The following is a 12,611-nucleotide window of genomic DNA, read 5'->3' as shown; positions in this document are numbered from 1 at the left end:
ACCAAAGAAGAAAAGAGGTTTGAGCATAAATTTTTTTGGCTAAAATGAATGTTGCTCTTCTATGTAAATGGTGGTGGAAGCTCGATAAAAAATAAGAAATGTGGCATCAAATTGTAAAGATGAAATACCTACATCCTTCTATCTTATCTAATGTTAAACACAAACAAGAGGATTCCCCGTATTGGTATGATCTTCTCAAAATTAGACATTTCTACTTGCAAGGTAGGAGCATCGGAGTGCAAAATGGGAGGAATTCTAGGTTTTGGGAAGATGTTCGGATTGTTGCCAAACCTTTATGCGATATGTTTCTAGTTCTTTATAGAATCTGTAATGATACTGGTATTCTTGTTAGAACTGTACATGATAGAAATTTGAATTTGTCCTTTAAAAGATGGTTGACCAATGAACCACACTCCCAGTGGGACTTTGTTAAGGTTTTGATAACACTAGTCCAGTTGAGTGATTCTGATGATGTGATTATTTGGACCTTTGAGAAGAGTGGGGCTTTTACTGTTAGATTAATGTATAGATGGTTAGTGAAAGGCTCTCCTACCATCTCATTTTAGCATATTTGGAAAGCGAAGATTTCTTTGAAAATCAAGGTGTTTCTATGGTTATTAGAGCAAAAAGCTCTTCTAACTAAGGACAATATGATAACGTGTAATTGGAAAAAAGAAGTTAATTCATAATACTAGTGAGATAATCTTTCATGCTAGTTCTTTCATAAAAATTTAGGCAGGTCTGCTGAAGGGCATAAGTAAAGAGAAACTGATACCGGAGACACAAAGACTGTTAAACATTGTGATGAGTGTTCTTGCTGCACAACAACAGACTTCATGTTCTAATTTCTCCCAAGCAATCAGGTGACAATCTCTGAGGATCAGATGGAGGAGGATAAGCAGCGACCTTCGGAGGAGGATGAGGCTCACTGAAGAACTGCTTGCCTATCTGCTTCCAAATGTAGAAGTTCCTGCTCGTATTCAGATACTGTTTCTGGTGTCTGTTTGCTTAGCCTTTTCGAACTTGTAATCATAGTATGTCTGACTAAACTGTTGTTTCTCGTTCTATCCTTTCGGTGTTGGATGTAAGACGCTAAACGGTTCTATGGTTCGGTTACTTAATGAAATGGGTATCCCCGTGTTAAAAAAAATGGAAAGCGCTGGTCAGACTATCTTTGAAATCGTGCGTGCATCAAACTCAAGGAGAGACAGGGACATACCAGCTGCAACGAGTAAGGTAGCTATAAAGCATTCGTAGAGAGAGAGAGAGAGAAGAGAGCACAAGAAACCTCCTCTCGTCCATCCGTCCATCCCCACGCGAACAAGCACGTCCCGGTCAAATATTTACACGACGGCCGGAAATGCTTCACGTGCTCGCTAGCTCCTATCTATCCACTTGTACTTGTGTGCCTTCTAGTAGCAATTAGGAAATGGAAATTACCTTCTCGTTTTCTTTTGTAAGAAAGGTACAGCGCAAGAACACATGCAGTTGACGTCGATTGCTTTGGGGCCCGAAGCCGACAAGTATGTCATGCGCTCCGAGGGTAACTTGCGCATCCGAAACTCTCAGTTTCAACCAGCTGCTTCTCTTTGACATGACACATATATCTACACGAGTTACGGTGCACGTACTACATACAAAAATCGTTTATTTAACATATTTAGATTAAATAAACCGATCTCCCTAACGAGCTTTAGTTTGATCGCAGCGTTTCAACGAGCAGAGGGATAAATTTTTTTTTTTTGGACAATTAAGTTGCATGTTTCAACCTTTCCGGCACGCGCAGCTGCGGACTTGTCAATTTTGTTTTCGGGTAAGTAGGGGTGCAGAAGAAAGGATTTTTTGGGTCCACTCTTATCGTCCGAATCGCTTTAGATTATAATTAGATATGATATATTTGAAAGAAATTAGTCATATCGGATTGGATCAGATCTTAAATAATTATATTGGATATCGGATTTAGATATAGGAAATCATGTATCCGTCAGATATCCGAGAATAAAATCGGATATATTCGAAGATTATCTGACACCTATTTGAGTTTATCTTTCGAAACTTCTGATTTTTCTATACGGAGTTGGATGAGACGATCTTTATATAAGAATTATAGCTCTCAATGAGATCTACAAGTTTTTAGTTGATATTTTTTATTTAAAGTTATTAATATGTTTAAATAATTAGTAAAAACTTCAGCTAGCATATGAAGCATTCATAATTTATTTGATTTCGCTCTAACATAACTCCTTCTATATAAGTATATTACTGATTTGCTTGTTGAACTTTTAAGTAGTTAAGTTTTAAATACATAAAATGTTCGAATAATCATAATATATATGATATATATATAATTGTTATTTTTACTTAATATCTAAATATTCGTGACTAACATTTTATGTATCTAACTCATCACCTATTCAATCCATATTCATAAACAAAACTATTCGTATCTATATCCATATCCAACACAGTATCCAATCCGACACTATCCGCGTCCGACGTAGTATCCGATCCGAGTAGGGGTAGGCGTGCGGCATCGCTAGTCGCAGCCATCGGCAGAAAAGGTAGGTGGTGGTGAAAAACCCGCAGGGATTCACAGTTTCCGTCACAAAATCGACCGATCCGAGTAGGGGTAGGCGTGCGGCAGCGCTAGTCGCAGCCATCGGCAGAAAAGGTAGGTGGTGAAAAACCTGCAGGGATTCACAGTTTGCGCCACAAAAATCGACCGATCCGGGCCGGGCCGGGCCGGGCGTCGCCGTCCAGTGCGTGCGCGCGTCCCTGTCGCCAAAAGGCGGCACTGCTCTCTTAATCAGAAGATGGTGAGTTAGCTGGCAATTAAGCTCGATCGCTTTACCGATTACCAACTCCCGTTTCCTTTTCCAGTTATCCAAAACTACACTGGCTAGCACAAGCAAAGCACTCTCAGTGACACGCCGCTTTCTCGCATCTCCGCACCAGAATTTATCGACTACTCCCAAGGCCCTAGACTCATCTCGGTCGCCTCTCCCGGCCGCCTATAAATCACCCGGCCGGACTCCGAGATCAGAGACTGGGACACAGACAACGCAACACTGCGCCTACAGAAATATCCAAACTAGAGAGCTCATCCATCAAAGCCGATCAAAGTGAGCATTAGTCTACACAGCAACAGCTGTAGCTCTTCTTGTTTCTGCGGTTTAAGATCGAGTGTGCTCTTGAGTTAGCTGAAAGATGGGCCGCGAGCAGGACGAGAGGCTGATGTTCCCGTCGTTCGCGTTCCCAAGCGAGAGCTTCGCGGAGGCCGCCACCTCCGGCTCCGGTGAGTAGTTCATCTCGTAGAAAGTAATCGATCGATCTACCTGAAGGTGCAAAAGATGGGGAGCTCACAGCAATGTGCATGTGGTGTTGGTTCTTGCGTGGGTGGTCGGTAGGTGGTGAGCAGAAGAAGGCTCGGCAACGGCGAAGGCGGAAGGCGCGGCCGGTGGCGGAGGGGGATGGCGGGGACGAGCAGGCCAAGAAGCGGCGGCTGAGCGACGAGCAGGCGCGGTTCCTGGAGTTGAGCTTCAGGAAGGAGCGGAAGCTGGAGACGCCACGAAAGGTGCAGCTCGCCGCCGACCTGGGCCTCGACGCCAAGCAGGTCGCCGTCTGGTTCCAGAACCGCCGCGCCCGCCACAAGAGCAAGCTCATGGAGGAGGAGTTCTCCAAGCTCCGCGCCGCGCACGACGCCGTCGTCCTCCAGAACTGCCACCTCGAGACCGAGGTAATTAAACGGCACCACATCTACATGACTGACTCTGTGCGTGATGGTGAATTATTGCCGCGCTCGTGTTTCGTTTCTTGGCTGCTGCTAACTTCATGCGTGCGTGATTTGCTTCGTCGTGCAGCTGTTGAAGCTGAAGGATAGGCTGGCGGAGGCCGAGGAGGAGAAGAGGAAGCTCATGGTGGCGGCGGCCGCACCCGGCGGCGCAGACAGCAGCAGCCCGAGCTCGTCGTCCTTCTCAACGGTGACGTACCACTCGGCGGCGCTGGTGGGTCAGTTCGGCGTGGAGGAGGAGGCCGCCGACCTCCCCTACATGAGCGAGTACGCATACAACAGCTACATGAACATGATGGACTTGGCACCCGGCTACTTCGGCGAAGCCTACGATCATTTCAACTGAGAGCAGGAGTATTAACAAGTTGTTTTCGTGTTCATCAGTTTGCAGGGTATGTAGCAGCAGCAGTAGTAATTACTACCAAGTCGGTCTATTAGTATGTCTGCCATTCGGTGTCCTAACGAAAATTAAGTCTATTCAGTAACTTGTTAAGCCATGTAGATTAGTAATTGGTAATCTCTGTGAATATGTGTGGATTATCACGCAAGTGCTTATCATGGACTGATGATCGCCGTGATGTAATATTGGGGGTAATCGGAATCATCAAATGTATGTAGTACATGTTTTGGTGTCTTCTGTCTCCACTGAGGATTCTTTCTCTGAAATCTGAGCTCTGAAATGTAGAGTTGGCAATGGCCCAATTGTCTGGGCTCCATTTGAATTCTGGGCTGTTCCACAACGTGCCCGTACAGGGTAGCCACTTGATCTTACATAGACATCCGTCATGAATTCTCTGCTCTGCTAGCTAAATACTAATGTTCCTCTAAAAAGGCAGAAAATACGAGTGATGAAAACAAACTACATTCTTACTAATGTTGAGCAGCAGCACACAAAAGATTGACGCTTATAACTCTCTGGATGAGGCGTAGTAACGGCCTACCTGTGATGAAAACAAACTACAAGTGATGTGTCGTCTGGAAAATTAGGAGAGCATTATCCGTAGCTAATGATTGCATCAAAGCCATGCATCACTTTCTGAAAAATTAGAGCACCTCCATCAATATAGTTAGCTACTAATTATAAGATTTATCTATATCATCTGTATTTATCATAACAGATAACCCCTTTAACGGATCTCCTAATTTAATGTAGTTCCACATATGATATGATATATAATAAGTGATAAAGTTTGCATACGCCTAATAAGTGATAAAGTTTGCATACGCCTATCCTAATTTAATGTAGATCCGCATGTACTATGATATATAGTAAGTAATAAAGTTTGAATGCTCCTATAAACTAACTGCCAGTAGCTACTTTTATCTCCCTTCATTTATTCTATTCTCCACGTAGAAAAAAAAATGATACGGACATACTTATAGCTAATACAGATGGTTGGAGAGCATTATCCGTAGCTAATGATTGCATCAAAACCATCCATCACTTCAAGCCTTTCGCTTCGGAGATAAGCCTGCAAAGATGAGACGAGATGACCTGGTCAAAAGCGCGCCCGCCCTTCCTTTGCTTTCTTTCCCGGACCCCGTCATACGGCACGTCGACGAAGATGCGAACCCCCGAGCAAAACCCAACCCAACCCAACCCAATCGTCTGTTGCACGACGGCGACCGTTCGTTCGCACGCGCAGAAACCATTGGTTTTCTCAGGCAGCACAGCACAGCACGCACGTATCTCTCGGAACGACGCTGTCCTTCCGTGCACAAGCACGAGGAGCCGTCGCCAGCGCCGGCTTTATGCAGCGGCACGCCCCTCGCCTCGCGCCCGCTGCAGTGGCTGACAGGCGACAGGTGTGGCGGGATGCAGCCATGCAGAGCAGAGAACACCCAAGGGACTAGTACTGGTACCACTACTACCTTTGCTTATCCTGGAGGCATTTGGGCATTCTTATCCGGTGTTCTCCCCTCCTGGAAGTGTACTATGAGAATGAAACGGGCATCGGAATTTCGTCACCCATATCAGTGCTACCATCCAATCAACTTTGGCCCCGCCGTCACAAAATTATGCACTTGTATGATTGAGATGCAGACCCAGAAACTGAACCAACTGAGCTTTTGCAGTTTACAGGTATTACTCTGCAGAAATCATATGTAAAAGCATTGCCAGAACGAGCCGGGTGAAGATTTCAACGGCTGAAAGAATAATGGATTAATATACAAATCACGAGTACAGAGGCGGGTAGAATCGAGTGGCATTCACCCAACAAATCTTTCAAGGTGAATCAACACACACGTCATGGGTTTTACATGATACAACATCAGGCATCAGGCTTTTACCGAGCAAAAACAAATACCGGACAGAAGATACAGCGCGGTAGTGCCATCCAGATGTTGACACTGCACGAATTAGCAATACTTGATATCAGAAGTTACACAGGGGGGCAGGCTACCTATTTCTCAGTGATGCGGTGCTGGACTTCCTCGATGAACAATGGGGGAGACTCTTTCACAGGAGATGGTGGGAAAGGAGAAGATGAGGACAGCGTTCTATGACTTGAGATGGAAGAGAAACAGCTAAATGGATTCCTCAGCCGCCTTTTCTCGGAATCTTCAGACTGACTATTCGGATCATGGCTGACCGGAGAGATTTTGAGCGACTCAGGGAGAAGGCAGTTGCAAATTGCGCCTACAGGGAAAAACCACAGATGAGTGCCTCTTCATAATAAGAACCACAAGAATTTCATGCACAGATACAAGAGTCTTGTTTAGGACTTAATGAGCTAATATGGACTAGACCGCAAAATATGGTCTCAGTTGGGCACGCTGCTAAATGCAAAAAGTACTTAGTGCAATAGTGCCCTTTGTGGATGAAACCAGAGACGCCCTGACTCTTTACCACAGCTGCCACCAGCCCACCGCATCAGGAGTCAGGTGCGCCATTACAGAGTTACACTAGGAGATGATGTGATGGAAAAAATACTTCTGCTTTGCAGAATGACCCAGAAGAAAATCTCAAACCTGGCTAAACTACATTTCTAGAAAGTAAAGTGGAAATAATAATTTTTGAGCAAACATGATGCAGATAACTGTTAAACTTTTGAATGCAGTCTGACTATGCACATTAAGTTGTACTAAAATTGCAATTATCTTTGCTATGTGGAACAATTGAACCAGTAAGTCTAGTTTAAGCATTAGCACAAGTTATGGTACCTATTCTGGCGAGCCGGTTTACCCATTTGGGGATTTTGTTTCCAGTTAATTTGTAACACATGTCCTTGCAAAAGTGGTTGCAGTTCTTCGTGATAAGATGGTAAGTATCTCCATTGTAGTTTACTGACTGTAGCTCCATGAACCGTCTAACTTGGACAGGATCTAAGCACGTTGTACCGAGAAATATCGATTTCCTGAATCTGAAACCAGGGCATTGACGAGGTTCTACCTCAAATACTCCACTTGTGGGATAGTCATGTGCTCCAAAAGCATATTCAACACCATGAACTGCAAATGAAAAAGAGAAGCAACCAAAACTTCTTAAATCTTTTTTTTTTAAGAAAAACTTATATGCAATTGAGTAACCCAGCATCGATACGCTCCAAAAACAAAAGGACATGGCATAAAAAGTAAAACATGGTGTTGCACATAACTCAATCCATTTTGTTGTAAATAACTTAATACTCCATATTATGATGTGACACTGTCAGGGACCAAAAGTAAAACTAGTCCCCAAAACTTGCCTGTAACAATGACTAGGAAAGCTAGACAAGACCTAGTAACCCTGATGGATCATGTGGATGTAAATTTAATGAATGGAAAGTTCTAGTGGTATTAAATATTAATAAACTTTTAGATTCTTCCAATCACCCCACTTCCTCTCCCCAGACTGATCTTGTTAATACTACTCTACCACCTTAAGTACCCCTCACTATCAGTGCTACACATGGACCTTGCCAAACTGGTGCACATCCCCTATTCCCACCTCCTTCACTGGTTCTTTTCTTTCCTAGATATGGTTGCCACAAAGTGGGCACCTTCACCAAATGTGCATCGACTAGAGATTTCAAGGGTACCAATCCAATAAAATTTCTAGAACAACCACTCCTTCCTAATAACACTAGACTAGCTCTACTTCAAAGGTCCATGAGATGCACTCATGGGTCTTTTCAAATAGAATTATTGATTTCACCTTTTTAAACTAGCGATCTGAGATACAAAGGTGTTTGGTACATAGAAGTCATTTAGTATATTATAAATGGCACCACCAATGTCAAGATATATGACAATCACCTTCCGAGTCTAGTGGATAAATGAATAATATTTCTCCCCAACTCTTCTATCTTTTTCTATACAGTAAAATGATACTTATGTGAATCTAGCAATATCCGCTAATCATATCAGTGTCACCAGCAAAAATTACACGATGCAGCTCATCTAGGATTGGCATACGAGATTGTCTTTCGATACTGATGGAAATGAATGCCTATAGTCAGATTACTACTATGAGAAGTCCTAATGGCCAGAAGCAGTATTAATAACATGGAATGACCAATATGCCTGTTGAGAGAAATGTTGCTTGTTGTCACTTAAATGAATTCTAATGTTGAAATTTTCATTTGGGCCAACCGGGTGAGTCCTCCTTTCGGCCCAAGCCCGCCGGCTGCTCTATCTCTTGGCCGAGCTGCTGCCCTAGGGAGAGATGGGGCATTTGGGGATCCGGCTGATGCTGCTCTCAGGGGTGGCAACGGCTCCCTGCTGCTGCGCACGTCTCTTCCGCTCGGATATGCTCATCCGTAGGGGTGCAGGGCCTCTTGGTGACCGATGGATGGGGCTTGGACCGGGTGGATGAGTCAGCGCGGCGTGGAGGATCGGGAAGGCCAAACCGTATTCAATTGTGGCAGCGATCCTCGATGTGCGTGCGTGAGGTAAGGGGCTTCTATATCTTTGGAAAGTCTCCTCTCGGTTGAAAAACAGGAAGGAGAAGTGACAAATCTTTCTCTCTGTTGGTTGATCCCTTCTTTAGCGCTTGATTGGACACCGAGCCCTTCTTCTTGCTCGGTTGTGTGCATCGCCGGTGGAAGGTGGTGGTGTTGGGAGGCGGTGCTGTGACGCCCAGGCTCGCCCACACGTGCCGATCGCAGTGTGGTTGGCTTTGTATCTCCGATCTCCTTCACACTGCCAGCAATGGCGGGTGCTAGGTTTTCTGGGACAGCGGCTTGTGAGCCGTGCCTAGCCTCTCTTCTTCACGATTTTGAGCGAATTTCGCTGTGAGTTTTCCTCTACCTTCCTCTGGACAGTGAGCTACTTTCTACCTATTGCTCTGTCATGATTAGTTGTTCTGAGGTTAGGCTAATTACCTAAGTACAATAGTATTCAGAGCCTGAGTTTAGTAGCCCTGGACATTTGTGTGGTGATATAGTTTTGATCTGTTCCTGTTCATCGCATTATATCTGTTGTTGGCTTAGAGGCAAGGGCTACCTGGTTTTCATCCTTGGTACTGTGCTGCTGTTATTTGGAGGATGCTTACTAAGTCTGTTTCTGAATATTGATGTTAGCTCAGCTCTGTTCTCTATTGTCAGGCTTGTGTTGGCTTATTCTGTTGAGTCACTGTGCACTCTATCTTCACAGCAGTACTGTCCAGGGTGTTGATTTGATTTGTGTCCAGGCTTTGGTACTAGTTGAGAACTTAGGTAATTATCTAATCAATGATGTGTTCAACTGAACGATTAGGGAGCAGGACATCTAATGTCTTGGGGCCAATTGTTATACATAATCTGAGAGCAATTTCATTCATGATTTATGCTTGCTGTGAGTTCTTTGAGATACACATGAGGTCTATTGTTATTACTGTTGCTTTACAGTTATGTTATTTATATATCATGTGTAAAGATATCCGAATGATATGCTCTTGTTGTTATGGTTTTTATGGAATATGGATATATATGCTCATATTATCGCAATTTTTACAACATTGCTTTCCTAATACATCTGCTTGAGTAAGTAACTTCATAGGAGAATGTAAGGACTACAGTTCATCAACGATTTACAGTTGGCTTTAACGTGCCGGACAACTCCAGATGTTCTTGAACAGTTTGGGTGAATTAACAGATAAATCAAAGTACTAGATATAGATAGCAACAATAGCATCATATGGGATGGTTGCACCACTTGATAACTAGTTCTATATTTTTCTCAAAATCAAGGAGAATCAGTTGAATGATGAAATCATAGAAAAATAACCAGCATTCAATTATATATTAAATGGGAAAAACAGAGAGATACATATGACAGAGTGAAGAACCTTCAATTCCGGAGTGAAATATACCAAGGCCTGCCCAATATATATAGCCATTCATGGGTGTCAAATCATACACATTAAGATAAACTGGAGTATCATCTGGCGATTGAACAGCCGACTCAACTTTGGGAAACAAAAAGAAACGCATGGTAGATTTCCTGCTCAGTTGTAGAGGCATGAGGGACTTCCATTCAGGCCGCTTTGTCCTTAACTTCATATTCCCTACACATAATCAAGTGACTATCAACATAGGTAGTATCTACTTCAACAAGCGTTAGAACTGATTGCATTAACTCAATCAAATGGGATGATGCTGCCATAGTTGTTCCCTGAAATCCTTTTCTTGCAAGTAGATTAACAATAGTTACCCATGAATGACAATGAGAATATTAAAGTTTTGTTGAATTTTGAAGAGGCTAACTACAGGAACTTTTAAAAGAAAGGTGTATCAGAAAAATTGTTCCTCGTATATATCCTATTACATTCTTAGACGTAGTTTTCAGAAAAATGAAAGAAAAAAGTTCATTATCTTCTCTCCAAGTATTAGCTACTAGCTTATAAACCAAATTGTATGCCTTAGCTACATTGAAAAGCTTCAAAGTACTAGAAAATGCTAGGAGGATAGGATTCGTACAGTAAACTCCCCAAAGAAGACAATTCATTCTTTGCATATTCATGTGAAACTGTCAGCTTCGATTTAGAATGAACAATGGATAGTAACTAATACAGGCAGGTGAAAACTGCAGGTGCGATTTCAAAATCCAGCACCACAATTCAGTCCCCGCAATGCATTACCCAATGTTCACAGAAGAGCTTGGAGAGCTGCGATTGTCACTATGGTTTGAACTTTGAACTCTCTTACTTCTGCCAGTACTTAGTCTCACTCAAAGCTCTAATGTGCAGCTTTGGACTACAAGAGAGTCGACAGATCGGATCTATTTCTCACTTCGCCACCAAGAGTCCACATCCTATCTCCCCTCTCTGTTAAAGAATGCTTTTTTACACTTTTGTTGTGGACAATGCAGCATATTTATTCAGTCTAGCAAACATCGGAGGAAAAAAAAAGAGCATTCGTTTTCAAGAATGCAACCAGCAAGGTAGGCACCAAATTGCCATTCATGTACCATTCCACTCCATTACTACGAATTAAGACTTTCAGAGAACAGTTTCGGTACAAGCAGGTAAGCTGCACTATTGCTACGAAAGCAACGTTTGGTACTCCTACCAAACCGAAACTGAACTGAACCCCAGAAATAATTCCACGGCCGTACTCGTTCCAGATGGGGAGAAAGAGAACAGCCGATGTTGACACGAAAGGCAAAGCAATAATTCCCCCGTCGGACCCTATCTACAGAATCAAGAACCGAGCAGCCCGAGAATCAAACAAGCCAAGAAAACCAAGAAACCAAGCGAGCGCAGATCCAAGCCAAGATCTTGCTGCATTGGAGCCAAGAGTCAAAAGAGCAGCGGCTTACCGAAGAACAGATGAGGCCGGAGGGCGAATAAGGCGGTAGAACAGTGCAGGCGCCTGCGGGAGGGGGAGCTGGAGAAGGGGAAGGAATCCGAGGAGGAATTCTTGGAGGCGTAGCAGTAGTAACTGGTGGTGATGGCGTTGGTTGGTTTCGGGAAGGGAGGTCTCGTGATGGCTGGGGAAAAGCACCGTGGAACAGGGGCCCCATTGGGGTGGGGTTGTTTTGTAATTTATCGCCTTGTCTTTTTTATTCTAATCTTTTTCTCTCCCTTTTTTGAAAGCTCTGCGTTTTATTTTGTACATCGATGGGAGAGGAGAGAGACAGACAGACAGATGGAGTAGTGGCTAGTGAGAGAGGACAGACGGTCAGCCTCCATGGGCATCGAGAGCTGTGCTTCGGCGGGTTTCAGGGGGCAAAGTGCCCGGAACCTCTTCTCTTTGAATGATGATTTTGAATTTCCAAAGTTTTGTCAAAAGAACATGCGATCTTTTCATTCAGGCAAAACTAATTCAGTCTGTTCTAAGCTATGTCGAAGGTTCAAATACTGTTTAAAGATTATACAGGTTCAAATACTGTTGAACTCTGAGCTTGCCACTTGGCCCCACTAACTGAGCTAGACTCACAATTCCCAAGGAAAGTTATACTAGTAAAAAAATTACAAAAGGATTTGCAGAAAATAATCTATGTTATCTGCATCTCCATGCAACTCTTATCTGCACTTTTGTATATAGGTCTGTTCATACTTTGTAAGAAATGGGAAGTAAGAAAATGTTCTGAGGTCGAAGTACCGCATATGTTAGAAACTTACTACAAGCTACCCATGAAAAGGTTAGAGGATCTTGAAGCCGATTGGCCAGCTTGGCACTGATTGTCTCTTTGTCTTTAGACGAGATGCGAATGCCATTGCCATCTGGGACTCTGGTAGCTGATCCCATTTTTTGTTCAAAAGAAAATTCATGGAAAACATTTGGAATCTCTGGCTAATTAGTTCCACGTGAAGCACAATAATTTCAAAAATGCTGTCAATCTCAAAGCGAATAAAGTCTATTGCAATTTCAATTGAGCATATTTTAATTCCTCTTTTTTGTAAGTGGTTGCAGGG

The 12,611-nt window shown here is 43.3% G+C and overlaps 2 protein-coding genes across 2 annotated transcripts; one reads left to right on the top strand and one right to left on the bottom strand.

Moving 5' to 3' along the window:
- The first annotated feature begins 2,924 nt into the window (after window positions 1-2,924).
- Window positions 2,925-4,423, top strand: LOC133916681 (homeobox-leucine zipper protein HOX12-like). Its single transcript, XM_062360466.1, has 3 exons — window positions 2,925-3,295; window positions 3,408-3,736; window positions 3,861-4,423. The coding sequence occupies exons 1-3, from the start codon at window positions 3,208-3,210 to the stop codon at window positions 4,134-4,136; spliced, it is 693 nt and encodes a 230-aa protein (XP_062216450.1). The 5' UTR covers window positions 2,925-3,207; the 3' UTR covers window positions 4,137-4,423.
- Window positions 4,424-5,936: 1,513 nt separating this feature from the next.
- LOC133916680 (deSI-like protein At4g17486) lies at window positions 5,937-11,792 on the bottom strand. The gene is made up of 4 exons (XM_062360465.1): window positions 11,513-11,792; window positions 10,041-10,259; window positions 6,956-7,243; window positions 5,937-6,431 (listed from the first exon to the last, which is right to left on the bottom strand). The coding sequence occupies exons 2-4, from the start codon at window positions 10,252-10,254 to the stop codon at window positions 6,196-6,198; spliced, it is 738 nt and encodes a 245-aa protein (XP_062216449.1). The 5' UTR covers window positions 10,255-10,259; window positions 11,513-11,792; the 3' UTR covers window positions 5,937-6,195.
- Between the last annotated feature and the right edge of the window lie 819 nt (window positions 11,793-12,611).

The sequence above is a fragment of the Phragmites australis genome, chromosome 4 (genome assembly GCF_958298935.1).
Source record: "Phragmites australis chromosome 4, lpPhrAust1.1, whole genome shotgun sequence".
Classification (NCBI taxonomy): domain Eukaryota; kingdom Viridiplantae; phylum Streptophyta; class Magnoliopsida; order Poales; family Poaceae; genus Phragmites; species Phragmites australis.
This window is presented reverse-complemented; position numbering and strand designations above follow the sequence as displayed.

What these genes read in the sequence shown, in the direction of transcription:
- LOC133916680 (XM_062360465.1), bottom strand. Translation starts at nt 10,254, where the DNA reads ATGAAGTTAAGGACAAAGCGGCCTGAATGGAAGTCCCTCATGCCTCTA. An exon ending in ATTTCACTCCGGAATTGAAG is followed by an intron (nt 7,244 to 10,040) that starts GTTCTTCACTCT and finishes TTTCATTTGCAG; the next exon opens with TTCATGGTGTTGAATATGCT. An exon ending in AAACCGGCTCGCCAGAATAG is followed by an intron (nt 6,432 to 6,955) that starts GTACCATAACTT and finishes TTTTCCCTGTAG; the next exon opens with GCGCAATTTGCAACTGCCTT.
- LOC133916681 (XM_062360466.1), top strand. Translation starts at nt 3,208, where the DNA reads ATGGGCCGCGAGCAGGACGAGAGGCTGATGTTCCCGTCGTTCGCGTTC. An exon ending in GGCCGCCACCTCCGGCTCCG is followed by an intron (nt 3,296 to 3,407) that starts GTGAGTAGTTCA and finishes GGTGGTCGGTAG; the next exon opens with GTGGTGAGCAGAAGAAGGCT. An exon ending in ACTGCCACCTCGAGACCGAG is followed by an intron (nt 3,737 to 3,860) that starts GTAATTAAACGG and finishes TTCGTCGTGCAG; the next exon opens with CTGTTGAAGCTGAAGGATAG.